Source organism: Triturus cristatus, chromosome 11, assembly GCF_964204655.1.
Source record: "Triturus cristatus chromosome 11, aTriCri1.1, whole genome shotgun sequence".
Classification (NCBI taxonomy): Eukaryota; Metazoa; Chordata; class Amphibia; order Caudata; family Salamandridae; genus Triturus; species Triturus cristatus.
In genome coordinates, this window is record NC_140594.1 from 180,560,344 (window position 1) to 180,575,140 (window position 14,797).

Below are 14,797 nucleotides of genomic sequence, written 5' to 3' on the forward strand. Positions count from 1 at the left end.
GCCTCAAGTTATTTCGAAGCACTAACGTACGTACTGGAATACATGTGATAAATTCTCTTCAGACAAGTCTGCCTTTAATCGCTACTTTCTTGCATCACTGGAAAGCTAACTAACTGCTCCGATCTGCTGTACTGAAATAGAAATCCGTGCCTGTAGTTCAGCGTTTTGACACTGAGCGGCGGCATATCCTTTGAGGAGGAGGAGAGAAACAAAAAAAAAATCGATGTAAATGGCGCGGTGCCCCGGTGGCCATGCTTTCTTGACTCACAGAATTAGACCTTCAGGTATGTTAATTTAAAGGTTTTGTAATTTGTAAGTAAACTGGTATGATCATTCAGTAAATGGACTGCAGCACTTATCTGTGTGCGAGTTCAAAGTCACACAGAAGAATCCTGGCAAGGCTGAATCACGCTTTTATTTGACTGAGGTTGACACAACATTGTCTATTCAGTTGGGAAATACAGGCGTCTCATAGTTATTTAATGAGTTTTCATGGCAATATACTTTATTTTATGACTGCATCGATGCAGTAGCATACGTAGAAAAACGCCGAGTTAAATGTTTGAAAAGTTCAAGGGTAGGCACATAACTAGACATTATTCTTACTCCTAAAGCTAGAGGGTCCAGAGGAGCTTGCAGCACCACCAGTCGCCTTTAGATAGGTAGCCATGTTTTCACTAGGCTTCAGGATCTATTCACCCGCACGCTCAGCATGCAGTGGGTTTGTCACACAAGTGCTGCAGAGGTGCTTAGCCCTGCTTCAGTCTGCCTGAGCTCTGTTGTCATACAAGATTGAGGCTTGGCGCACTATAGTGTAGTGTGCCCGCAGTAGTCTATGGATTCAAAACACTCGACTGAAATGATTAGTCAGGGAATTTGGAACACAAACGTATTGTGCTCGTATGCTAGTGGCGCATTTTACCTCGAGTAATATGATACCCCAAGTGTACTATATGGTAGTGTTTTTCCCCACAGATTCTTATTCTCTTGTTTGTGTGTATTATAGTGCGGTGCTCACGTTGCTCTTTGTGTTTATTTCCTGGGACAAGTCACCTATTTATAAAAATATTTAAGTAGTCCAGAAACAATGGATAACAAGCATTAAAAATGCAATAGGTCTTGCCTTTCATTAAGTTAAAGCCATTTGCTTTGCTATACAATACCATTAGCAAAGCAAATGGCTTTAACTTAATGAAAGGCGAAATCTATTGCATTTTCAATGCTTGTTTTGTTATTATGGTGGGGAGAAGGGTTTACATTACTTATCAGGTGACATTTGTGTCAGAGGGTGGCGCTCTGTGTCACATGACACCAAGTACTATAATGTGACCTAGCCGTAGCTGCTTCCTGTTGTGCGCTTCATGCGAACTGTAACACCGTGAATCCTGACTTGTTAATCCTAAATACTTGAGCTTCTGTCGCCCTTCATTTCTTTCAACTATCCCTTTAGATTTATTTCTGAATGATGAAAATTTCTATGACGTACAGATAAGCCAGAAAGAACCACCACGGAGGCCGCAGTTACTATCAGTACATGATAGCGATAGTTGGAAATAAAATCTATAGGGGCAGAAAAACCTATTTGGATATAATGACCCGCCACCCATGTATACTGTTTATTCTCGCTTCAGATTGGGGGTTCTGCCAATGGACCAGCACTCCAGGCTGTGACAAGGTGTTGTTGCCACATCTGGTCAGTGCCAGATTGACACCAGAACAATAGAAATATCTGCACATTAGGTAATTCTTACATCAGCTAATTAAACACTATAAAGCACTATAGCACGACCACTAGAATTAAGTGGCAGTGAAGAATAGGGTTGACATAATTATGCAGCAAGGAAAGTCGACTATGTAACATAGTGTGGCACAATATGTAGCAGTAATATATCAGTTTTTTGACAGTTTAACAACTACTAATAGTGTTATGAGCAAAGCCACACCTCATTAGTTACCAGTTTAACACCTGAATGCAGCAATCGTCAACTGAAAGCTGACCAGTTAACCCTTGCAAAGGGTTTGCCACTTCGCCGAACCACATGACCCCTTTTGTTTAGAAGGTGTCTACACTTGTCTATGAATACCCTTGTCTACACTGTGTGCTACAAAGTGTGAACGGTACAATGGGAACGGTACACAACACAGAAGGCGTACCTAATGAAAGTAAGAGCTGTGGGTTAGAGGGAGCCAAATCTTGCAAACCTTTAATGCAGTTTCGAGCTTAGCAACAGTTTCTGAAAGGAAGATTCTAGAATCCTCACTGTGAGTAATACCGAGCGCGGACTTCGGAGACACGGTCAGTGTTTATTTATTCAACGGTAGCTGCCTTTCATTCAAAAGACTGATCTGACGGATTGTGCATAGTTTGTACATTACAGTACGTGTCAAGTGTGTGTGTGTGGTGTGTACACTACAGAATGTGTCAACAGTGCGCCTATGACTACCGATGACACGTTGTAGTTGTGGAACAGCTGCAGGCTTTTATTTAAAACAGAATTATTTTATTTTTTGGTGGTCGGTGCCCCTCCTCACATGCCTAACATACTCAGATTGCTACCGATCACAGCTGTGAGCAAATGAGGCGCCCTCCCTTGTTCACCTCACAGCACTGTGCCTGCTCCTGTAGCATACGACATAGCGCCAAGAGGAGTAAAGAGGAGCTAGACATCCAGGGGAGTTACAGTACGCTGAGAAAGCGTGTGGCCGGGGACAGAGGAGAGGTACACATAGGAATAGGTGTGTGGCTCTGTAGGTGTCCAGAGTCGGAGGCTGCAAGTGAGTGTTACAAAGCTCGGAGGGTGCGCGTCTAAGCACTGCCCTCTGTGGGGTCTGCATGTGAAACAGCTGGGAGACACGATCAGTGTTTATTTATTCAACGGTAGCTGCCTTTCATTCAGAAGACCGAGCATGACGGATTGTGTGTAGTTTGTACATTACAGTACGTGTGCAGTGTGCCTCTCTGGTTTAAACAAGCATCGGCATACAAATAGAACATGGTGACCAGTACGGGGTTGTTTTCTCTCCCCCACGCCCCAGTGACACACTCAGGAGTGACACCCTCAGTGATGACACCCAGTAGTGATACATCCAGGAGTGATAACCTCAGGAGACACACATAGGGCTGACAAACTTAAGAGTGACACGCCCAGGAGTGACACACTCTGGAGTGTAAGTACAGGGGCCCCTGTCCCTGCAGGCTGGACTCATTAAGATGTGGCCAAACGGTTAGAGCATATGACCTCGAAACTGGGTAACCAGGTTCGAGTCTCTGCGGCTCAACCTCTTGTGATTCTGGGCATATCACTTCATCTCCCCACGCCTAACAAAACATGGATGTGCCCATCTGGAACAGCTGGTGCTCGTGTAAAGCGCCATGATACCTCCGGGTCGAGTTCGAGCTACATAAAACTGCAAGACAAAAAACACGTCTCTGGGAATCTTAACACGCCCTCACACATGCACTCACTGTCACGTGCCTCAGAGGTTCTCTCGTGCTCGTGGGGGATGCACTCTCTCCCCTCATAAGTGCCTCTCTCTCCCAGAAGATTCACGCACTTCCTGCTGGTTGGCGAAGAGTGAGACACAAGCTCTCACGTGACAAGGTCGGGGTATAGCGCCCACCAAGCGCATCTCGGGTTTAATCAAGCATCGGCATACAAATAGAACATGGTGACCAGTACGGGGTTGTTTGCTCTCCCCCACGCCCCAGTGACACACACTCAGGAGTGAGACCCTCAGTAATGAAACACCCAGTAGTGGTACATACAGGAGTGATAACCTCAGGAGAGACACACAGGACTGACAAACTTAAGAGTGACACGCCCATGAGTGAAACACTCTGGAGTGTAAGTACAGGGGCCCCTGTCCCTGCAGGCTGGACTCATTAAGATGTGGCCTAACGGTTAGAGCATATGACCTCGAAGCTGGGTAACCAGGTTCGAGTCTCTGCGGCTCAACCGCTTTAGATTCTGGGCAAATCACTTCATCTCCCTGCGCCTAACAAAACATTGATGTGCCCGTCTGGAACAGCTGGTGCTCCTGTAAAGCGCCCGATACCTCCAGGTTGAATTTGAGCTATATAAAACTGCGAGACAAAAAACACGCCCGGAAATTGCTTGTACTGTCTCCACGCAAGGAAGCTAGAGATGTTTTGGAACGACTGCTGTGGCTCAAAATGCCATGAAGGTGCTTGTGTGTGGCATAGAAGGACTCTATGCAGATAAATCACGGATTACAGTGATATAGCGCGTGACAGTAAGAAAATAACTAGCGCTCGCCATGACACTTCCGTCACCTTTTTCTGCCGTCCCACTTGGACGGCCTCACCTGCTAAAAGGTTTCTTGACTTTATGGGGCCATGTGTTTGGCCCCTTAAAGAAGATAAGAAACCTTTTACGCCAGCAGGAAGTCCGACGAGCCAGTCCAACTGGGAAGGCTCTAAAAGAGAAAAATGTACGTCACTGGAAGCTCTTTTCCAATGGCTGGCCATCGTTTAGCATAAATGGCGACGCCAGCCAATGGAAAAGAGGGGCAGGGCTTAAACCCCGCTAGTGAAAGCTACCTAAAAACATAAAATCTCGCCAGCGAGACTGCGCATGTCTGAGCAGCCTACGCTAGCCGAGACCTAAAAATGGCCGCTGAGTAGGTTTAAAAGTAGTTGAGTGATGTGTGTCCGGGAGGGCTAAACACCGGAAGAGGTATGACGTATGAATGGCCTACACAAATGGTGTGAACAAAAAATGGAGAGACTGGTGCCGGCAAATGGAAAGCCTATGGGGGTTCTGTAAGCCTTCAAGTAGATACGTCTCAGTCCGAGATAGCACATGCGTGCTGTTGAGAGCCGAGACCTTCAGAGGGGTAGTTCAGTAGTGATTTCAGTCAAACTTTTTGTTTGTTAATTTAGTCAACTGGATTTACTTTTTCAAATCAAAAAAGAATATATAAATCAATTTGCATCCACGCAGGCAGACCTCAATTACAGCCCGTTGCGCCCGCCCTGTCATTATTATTTTTGCTGGTGCTTCAGAAACTCCAGCACCCAGCTTTCTTCACTGCGCGCTCACACCAGGAGGCGGTCAGGCAGTGATCTGACCCTGTGTGAGGCGCATATCAAGGGGAAGGCAGTCCCGCAGCGCTGCACGCAGGCAGACCTCCTCCATGACAGCCCACTGCCTGCCCTGTCATCATTGGTGGTGTCGGTGCTTTGGGGACTCCAGCATCCAGCATTCCTCACTGTGCTCTCCCGTCAGGAGACGGTCAGGCAGTGATTTTTGAACCTGTGTGAGGCGCATATCAGGGGGAAGGCACTCCCACAGCGCTGTACGCAGGTAGACCTCCATGACAGCCCACTGCCTGCCCGGTCATTATTGGTGGTGTTGGTGCTTTGGGGACTCCAGCATCCAGCATTCCTCACTGTGCTCTCCTGTCAGGAGGCGGTCAGGCAGTGATCTTTGACCCTGTGTGAGGCGCATATCAAGGGATAGGCACTCCCGCAGCGCTGCACGCAGGCAGATCTCCATGACAGCCCACTGCCTGCCCTGTCACCATTGGTGGTGCTGGTGCTTTGGGGACTCCAGCATACAGCTTTCCTCACTGTGCTCTCCCGTCAGGAGGCGGCCAGGCAGTGATCTTTGACCCCATGTGAGGTGTATATCAGGGCGAAGGCACTCCCACAGCACTGGACGTGTGCCCGTCTGCGGCCAACTGAGGACGGGCTGGGTCCACCCGCTTTAATTTTTGAAACTCTGTCCCAGGACCCAAGATAAGAGACTTGGTAAGAACGTTTTGAGCTTTTATGTTTGATATATCGTATGGTTAGCTTTAGATTAAGGAGATGTGGACATGGGCAAGGAGAAACTTGCTCTAGCGCATGGAGGAAAGCTCAAAGCTAGTAGAATCTGCTAATGTGTTGACCAGCAAAATTATTAATGCTGAGAGGCAGGCTGCGACAAAGTCCGCTCTGAGTAGCGCAATGGAGGATGAGGATGCAGAGGTTGTTTTATTTGACCCGGGGCCTGCGTGCAACTGTGTAACAAAAAAATGAACTCAAGCCGGTCCACGCTTCTTCTGTCTCCAACGATCCTCTTTTGATTTCCGAAGTATCTCATAACAGCGGGCCAACCCCACCCCCAGCAAAGAAAAATCACCATTGGACCTGTCGGACGGTGACTTTAGACTACCAACGGACCTGAGGGGGAAAAGATTGCCGGGGAGGCAGTTGGAAGACCTATGGCAAGTATCTTGTAACATTCTGTATTCCACGGTGAGTGCCACAAATTTAAGGAGGAACCACATTTTCTGTCTTCACAGGGTTTATTGGACTCCGCGTAGATTGTCCAAACTGGGGAAAGGTCCCACGCTGAAATGTCAAAAATGTGGCCAGGAAAAGGGAGATTATATTCACATGTTGCTGGAGTGTCCTGAGATCCAAGGTTTCTAGACAGAAGTGAGTAATTGTATGTCTGTGATACTCGGCGAGACACTTCAGGTAAGCAAAATTCTTGTTTTTTTGGGGGGTCCTGGAATAATATGAATCTTTCCCAATCAATACTAGAAATTTGTTTTTTTATTTGATGTTGCTTGCTCGTAGAGAGATTTGAACAAACTGGATAAATACCACTCCCCCAACCAAGGTGGACTGGATGATATCTGTTAAATATACAATCTAGTTAGTGCGTAAGAAAGTATGAGGAATGAATTTTGGGTTCCTTATGAAAATTGGTTAAAATCCACTGATTGAATACAGTCCTATGATTAGGCCTTTATACCGTATTACTTCACTACTCTGGTGGTGACTTAACAGATGGCTGTGTCTAACGGAGCTAACCACGGTTGGGGAAGTTGTCTGTAAAGTGACCCATCCTTGGCTCAAAACAAAGATCTCTGGCTGGTGCTTTGTTAAGAGGGACCCCAGACCAAGTTTATCTGTCTGTTTTTTTCTTTCCAAGACGAATGAGGACTAAAAAAAAATTTAAAAAAAAGAAAAGTCGCCAGCTATTGGTTATGGTGGCCCCAAGCTCAAAGAAGGGGAGAACAGTTAGTAGCACCTCCCTTGAGCCAATGAGCTGACAAGCTTTTAGAGATGCACTTGTGCACCTGTGAGAGGTACTGAGTTCCAAGAGGACTGTGGCACTATTCTCAGCAACCCCAAATAAGAATTTGTTTTTGATCTCTACTGATGAAGGATAAAATCCAGAAACACGTACCTAGAGATGAACAGCACTACCTGCACCAGTTTTGGTGAAATATTACTACTGATATTCAAGTGCTAATTGTGAACTGCATTCACCATAATGCAAAGGGTCGAACTCAGCTGGAATGTGAGGCAGTGTGCTCTCATCACCCTTCTAAGGTAAAGTAATCCCAGATCTAAAACAGACTATTTAGTAACAGTCACATCACTTAAAAAGACCCAAACTTCAACCAATCAGAGATAATCAGCCTCATGATGATACACCGCGAGACCGTCAACCTTCATATTTTGTTTAGCAGTAGTGTGAATTAATATCTGTATTAGGTGAGCATCTGAAGGGGAGGCAGGTGGGCCACATGTTAATTTATGAAATATACCAATTTTAGATAACTACAATACAGGCAAGCAACATTTTTCTTCTCTATAAATCGATCTTTCTTAGATTCACATGCTTAAATCAGAGAAGCAAGCAGTAATAAAAGAATAGCCATGCATGTAGGAGGTGGGAAGCAATTTAAAGAGCACACACATTAGTGAAATAGATGGCGCAGACCCTCCAGTTCAACCGCAGGATCTCTTTCCACTGCAGACTCAAGGCAATAATGCCAATTGAAAGTGTGCGTGTTATTCCAGGTTGCTGCACAACAAATGTTTGCTAATGACACTCCAGAGAACAAAGCTGTTGAGGTACGGGGACCTGCGGCGTCAGGACCGAAGTCGACAACGGCGCCGGAGCCGCCGACTCGCTAGGTCGCCCAGTCGAGTTCGCGGGGCCCCAAGGCACGCCGGCAGGCGCCGACGGCGGAGCCAGGCCCCTCATGGCTGAGAGGAAGGCACTGATCTCCGCCGGAGTCGCGTCAGTCCCAGGGACCGGTGGGTATGGGGACGGAATTTAAATTTCTTCAGAAATCTTGCGTAATCACAAAAACTGAACCGGATTGAACCATACAGCGGTTGCAAGACATTTGTTTAAGGAGTGCCTCAATTAAAGCATTTCTTCCTTACCACTCTTGCAGAGAAGTGAAATTTCCTTGTTGCCCTGTGCACCAAAGCATTTAAGGGTGTTTTTGTTTTTTGTATAGGAGTGGGCTTGGAATAGTAGATGTAACCTCCACTACTAGGAAATCTGCTTCGTATTATTCCATTTATCTTTCTGAGCTGAAGATTACCTGCTTCATTTCAATGGTTAGGTCACTGTCGTAACCCAATGAACCTGTCCTATAGGGTAGGAACCTTGCTTGATGTTCTATGTTTAATAAGATCTACCCTTGACGTTGCACCAGGCGCAGTGTGCCCTGGGTTGACTGGTAAATCTCCACTAGTGTTCTAGGCCTTTTAAGGGTTGTTCAAAATACTTAACTATATCAAAATTGGGAAGCTGCTCCTTTTCTGTACCTTCATAATACATTGTACGGTCTAAACATTTGATGCATTCTGATCCTACAAACTGTGATCCACTCGATTTTTCAGATAAGATATGCCACAGTAAAGGAGCATTTTTCAATATGGATGAAGTTAGAGGCTAATTAAAACAAAGTTGTCTCCTGTTTATGCAGAAACTAGAGCCCTTGCACTTCACACCACACACTTCCAAGGAGCAACCAACATTTCATCTAGTAATTCCCCACACCATCTCACACATCTATGCAGACAGCCCACCCAGTTCCATTCATATGCTATCCAACCTCAACATCCCCTGCACTTCCTCCCTTAGCAATCTTCAATAGCACCACATGCTAAAAGCAAACGCCACAGTTGTCCATCTCAGACCTTTACATCAAACACAAATTTTGATGACATTTTTTATCACACAAATCTGGCACTCACCAAAATGTTTTCCACATCCTTGACATGGCCCTTCAAGAAATCATCATCCAACACGAAGACAGACCAAACAAAATAGGAATACATATCTTTCTTATCCAACAACTGTCATGCACCTTAACTAACCATTAAACCCTAACTCCGCTCCTGCCACTTCTCGTCATCAACATAGTCACCTTGTGCCACTAAGGTACTGATGACAACAGAGATGCAAAGCACCCCCACTGGTACCCTACCGCAATGTAAATGAATATGGTTTGTATCCTTGTAAGACGCAGACTCAACTTGTAAGTCTCAGGTTTTCAGTTTTAAGACATAACTGTACTCATGTTTGATACCTGTACCAAAATACAATAAAAAGGTTTTTTTAACGTCATCTTCCATTACACATCTATTGCCCTCCTAATTGCAATGTCATCACCAAATAACCAACATTTGCCATCAACTGTGCAAGCAAAAGCTTTTACAGACTTCAAAATCCCAGCAAAGCCCCCAGCAAAGCACATGAAAGACCTTTGACACCACTCTCCAAACACACAACAAATAAAACACTTGAACTATGTCTGCCCAGATACGACCAACCTAGTCTGCCAACCCATGTCAGGTGGACTGATCTATCTACTCATCCATCACTTTTGAACTTCTACACTACTCACCAACCCACCAGGAACAACACAAGCAAATGAGGTAGCTCTCCAAGTAATTCAAGAAAGTTTCCCACCACCACACTCCAGTAAAACCTCTCAACAAGAGTACATTTCTCCACCCCACTAACATCACAGATACTCTTCACCACACCAATCGGTGCTAGAAAAAGGAGCCTAAGGTGGTGTAGAACTTGTGTAAGAGAATGGGTGCGGATAGACAAATTCCTTGTGGATTTAATCATCTATGTAGTAACAGTCAAACATTTTAGATTCAGCCCTTTAGGACATACTTTTCCAGACTCAATACAGCAATTGCTCCAAATGTACACAAGTTGTAAATATGAGAAAACAGGCAGAGTTTATATTAATTCACACACAAAAAACGCTCACAACCTACTATTTCGGAAACATGGTGTACACTACAAAGACAGCAGAGAATATTCGATTACATCAATGTCATGTGCAGTTTCAAAAGATAGCTGAAAAAGATAATCAAATCGAATTATTCAGCCTGCGTATAGCAGGCACTTCATGAGTAAGCAAGATGAAGTATGAATGGATCACATGAAAAAAAACAGTATGAGAAAAGCAGACTTTGATATTACCTTAGGACTGTAGGTTTTAAAAACTCCTTCATATAAACCTCCATTTTTCACCTGAACTTCACATTTTGATCCCTGAAAGAAAACTATTTCAAATAAGTGACAGTGGAAAAACAAAGGGTTTGATAAATAGTTATTTAAGCACTGATGACCACGAAATGAAGGAATAGTGATACCTTAATGTTTGGCCTTCACGTGAAAGATCACTACGCATGTTCTTTAAAAATTAAACAGCTTCCAAGAAAAACAAATACTTTTAGTACTATCATTTAGACTGCAATGAATAAGACCAGTAATGTTGTCTAGCAAATAATCATCCTCTTGAATCTATGCAATCCCACTTCAAGGCATTAGGTGCAACAATATAAACTAAAAGGCAGTTTGTTTTACTAACAATTTTTAGAGCTCAATGTCCATTTTGAATTTATATTTGTCTATGAGCTTAAATGAGGAGCCCATTGGGTATTGGAATACTACGTTAAGTTACAAAATTATAACTGGTAGCCTTGCTAAAATAAAGAGAATATCCCCTTAGGACTTTCAGAAACACAAATTACTCCAATATGGCATGTGCACAACTTGTGTAACAATACCTTTAAGCAAACATGGTTTTCTAGGCCAGAGCCTTCTATAGTATATTGATACACTCAAGACGAATGCTGGATCAGGACAAGGGGTGAGGATTATGCAAACGATCTGCTTTATTCCATAGTCCAGCAGCATCAACAAGCTTAAATGTGGAACCATAACAAGAAAAGAGACAAAAATCCATTTCCCAAGAGCATGCCCCAGACAATATACGAGTCCACCACTAATCACAGGCCAACTAAACCCATATCAGGTTCCACTTTGTATGAGAGAGACCCTTTGTTTTTGCTGCTCTGGCAACAGTTACATTGGATTATCTGCTGTCTTTGGGTGTTAAATGGCCTTCCCTCCCACAACCACCTGTGTGCTTTTAGCTACACCTGTGCACTTCAAACAAAACTGTGCCTTATGGAGTACTAGCCTTTTCAAATCAGTTTCTTGAGGTGTGAATGGCGCACCATGGGTCCTGTTTCACACAGTGATATGTCAGTGCAGCTATCTTGATGATGTTGAGTGATCATGCTATCTCAGTTCGCTAGCACTTAAGTGACCCTAAAAGTGTTTGTTTTAACTTACGCAATCTTGGTTTCCTGAGAGTTTGGAAAGGGGCAGTTTCTCTTTTTGGCAGGACACCCACAGGACCTTCCGTCTTGACAATTGTTTGGGTCTGATACGGTCACTTACACAGGCACCAAGAGAGAGGCTGCCTTGCTTCTTTGAAGGGCGCTGTAAATTACACCCAAGTAGATCCCACAATACTAGATCCAATCAATTATATGTCTAATTGTACATTTATCCTCTACTCAAAGCACTGCTGTAGGATCATGGAGGAAACAGTCATTAACTGAAATATAGTGTTATATATGGAATATGTTACTTACCCTGCTGGTGGTTCTCCAGCGGTGTCCTTTCCAACCCTGCGTCAGGATCTGTAAGAGGGCGTTCGAAGCAGAGTCTTGGTGCCTACCATGGCCCGATAGCAGTGGTGGCCCGGAAGCCTTATGTTTAGCGGAGGTGGGTTTTGTGGGCAAAGGGGCTTTGGTAGTTACAACACATTGACCGGCTGAAACCTCATGGGACTCCAGTTCTATCTAAAGCTCGGAATAGGAGTTGGAGTCTTGGACGGAGAACGCCTCCTCTTCCGCTGCAGACGCTTCCATCTCTTCCTTTTCAATATCTTCTCTGAAGATATTGAGTGTGTCTTCAATATTTTGTTGCTGCATTTCTTTGTGAAGGTTGGTGTGTGGATATCTGTAGTGGCACAGAGGGCAGAATTGGAACGGAGTCCGTTCCATCGGCAGAGTACTCAATGGTGTTTATTCGAGTAGCAGTGAAATAAAACGGGCTAAGTCCGAAGGACACGGTTGGAGTTTTCTCGACCCAACTAAGAGTTTTTTGGATTTTTGACATGCTGAGGATGGGAAGCGTGTTCGAAACAATACAGATGCGGGTACAGTGGATTGCGAACCAAAGAGATACCAACGAACTGTCTCGAACTGGAGCACAGCAAACCACGTCCAAACCAGATGGCGGAAAGAGAACAATCTAACAATGCCCATGCGCACTATCACTGAAAGGAGGAGTCACCTTCCTGCTGACTGGAAAGATTTCTAAGAAAAACTTGCAAACATCCGGACTCAACACTAGATGGCAGGAGTATGCAAAGCATATGTATCTACAGTACATATGCATGCAGTTCTAAAGACCATGAGAGGAGACAGAGAAAGAAATACGATTACAACTGTGACATAGTGCACAGAATACCAACGAACCCCATAGATTAAATACAAATGAGGAATGTTATGTGAATTTATGATTAATGGAATTAATTGTTATTGCTACAAACCCTGTTTGAGCACCATGTTGGGATTGAACATTATTGGTTTTAATTTTTATCTTTTGCAGATGGATTCTGTTTTAACAAAAATGAATGAACCTATTGGAGTATATGATTTAAAAGGGAAAAAGTGAAGAATTGGGCTCATAACGACGATGGACTGAGATGCTAATGTGGAGTAGTCAGCAAATACTTTATGCAATGTAACCCCAATAAATCATAAACGTACATATAAATCATAACATTCATCAATCTAAAAGCATCTTAAAATGATGGCTCACATATCGCAACTCAATGATAGGCCCCAGCTAAAAACCATGACACATAAAACCAAACATTAAAACTAGATAGAAATATCAAATACAACGGAGCTGGCCACACTTGTGTGAAGTCATTAAGAAAAAGGGGGCAAATATACTTATGACACAGGGTTGCATATTTGGGGCAAATAAATGCACTAGCCGTTTGCATGAGAAATTTGTAGGCTCTGAGGCTCTATGCCATCCTACTGATAATTAAGGAAAAAATTCAGGCAAAAGTGAACCACCAAAAATCTATGCAAAGCCGGCATATCTAAAGTCAAATACAATTCTATTTTACTCAAAGATTTTAACATAACAATTAGTCATAGATTCTTTTGGACAGTGCGCAGGTAGATCTTATTTCCTTCATTTTGTCTCGAAAAGCTTCCTAGGCATAGGCAATGTCTGGCCAAGTAATTTGCTCCGGGTTAAAAAAAAATGATTTACCCAAGTCACAAAGTGCTTTCTACATAGTGCAACCAACGGATATGACGACTATATTCGAGGGTCAGAGAATCTTTCAAGATCATTCTGTTTAGGTCCAATTCCTTTTTCAACCAGACTGCCAGCCATAATAGTATTGGGCAGACTTAAATAAAATTAGAAATAAAACCTGTCCCTACCTCTGAATGCACTATCTCCATTGACACTCTGCGGCAATCTCAAAATCCTTCCCAGGAACTGGTTTTCCGCTACCTGAATTGAATGCCAACACTTGTACCCCCAAATTCCTGACCCAAAAGAAACAGCCGGGAGACACTTTGCTTTATAAAGATCCAATATGGACTTAACAGGAGGATGGCCAGAGTGCCTTGCAAAGGCCTCAATACTACGAGCAACCCTATTAAAGGACTGAACATGAATTCTCAACAACGGATCCCAATTCAACTTATGGTCCAGCCAGATGCCTAGGTAACAAAATGTAATAGAGTTGCCAATAAAATTACCATTAATCTTAGGATTCTTAGTTTTGGCATTTTTTGGGCCTATCGCCATAGTATAAGATTTACAAAAATTTGTTTTTAGGCCCATATTATCCATAAAAGCAATCTAAAAAGAGTTGCAGGCCATTAGCTGTACGTGCCAAATTATGGTATCATCAGCACACCATAATGCGGCACCCGGCCTATTCTCAGCTAGTAGGACATCTCTGCACCTTTCCAGACAGTTGGAAATAAAAAGCATTGGGGATAAAACACAACCCTAAATTTATAGTGCATTTCCCAGAGGGACCCTATCTTACCGACGCCTCCAGTCAAGTCTGCAAAATGCGCAAAAGAAAACACAAGGGCAGTCTTAACGCCCTCCATTGGTCCGAAAGTCCCGACTCCCATTCAAAGCCTGTCACTTGTGCATCAATCTGCACCCACGCCGCCAATGGCTCCATCGCGAGGGCGAATAAAACGGGCGACAGCGGGCACCCCTGCCGGGAACCCCGCCCAATTGGTAAAGTAAGCTAGACCACTCCCGCAACCCGGACCGACGCCGTAAGCTGCGTATAAAGAAGTTTTAAATAGGTCAAAAAGCGCGTGCCCAGATTCAAATTATCCAGGAGCGCAAAAAAATATGACCCACTAAGGGAATCAAAGGCCCTGTCCATATCCACCACCAAAAGCGCCGCTGGGACATCCAACCTCCGAATCATGTCTATGGCAATGTGCACCCGCCGGATATTGTGCCGTATGGCCCGTTGAGGCATGAAGCCCGCTTGGTCCATATGGACCAGCGAGGTGATATAGGAACGAAGGCAAGTAGCCAACGCCTTGGCCAATATCTTGGCCTCTATATTCAACAGTGAAATGAGA

At 44.2% G+C, this 14,797-nt stretch overlaps 1 protein-coding gene across 17 annotated transcripts in view; it reads right to left on the reverse strand.

Annotated features, from left to right (window-relative positions):
* The window catches only part of ATXN2 (ataxin 2), a 1,509,788-nt gene that overhangs the window by 1,339,519 nt on the left and 155,472 nt on the right, over positions 1-14,797 (reverse strand). For all 17 annotated transcript variants that reach the window (XM_085634791.1, XM_085634789.1, XM_085634788.1 and 14 more), the window contains one exon: positions 10,269-10,340. In XM_085634791.1, coding sequence (XP_085490917.1) covers positions 10,269-10,340 — 72 coding nt within the window. The remainder of the gene's footprint in view (positions 1-10,268; positions 10,341-14,797) is intronic.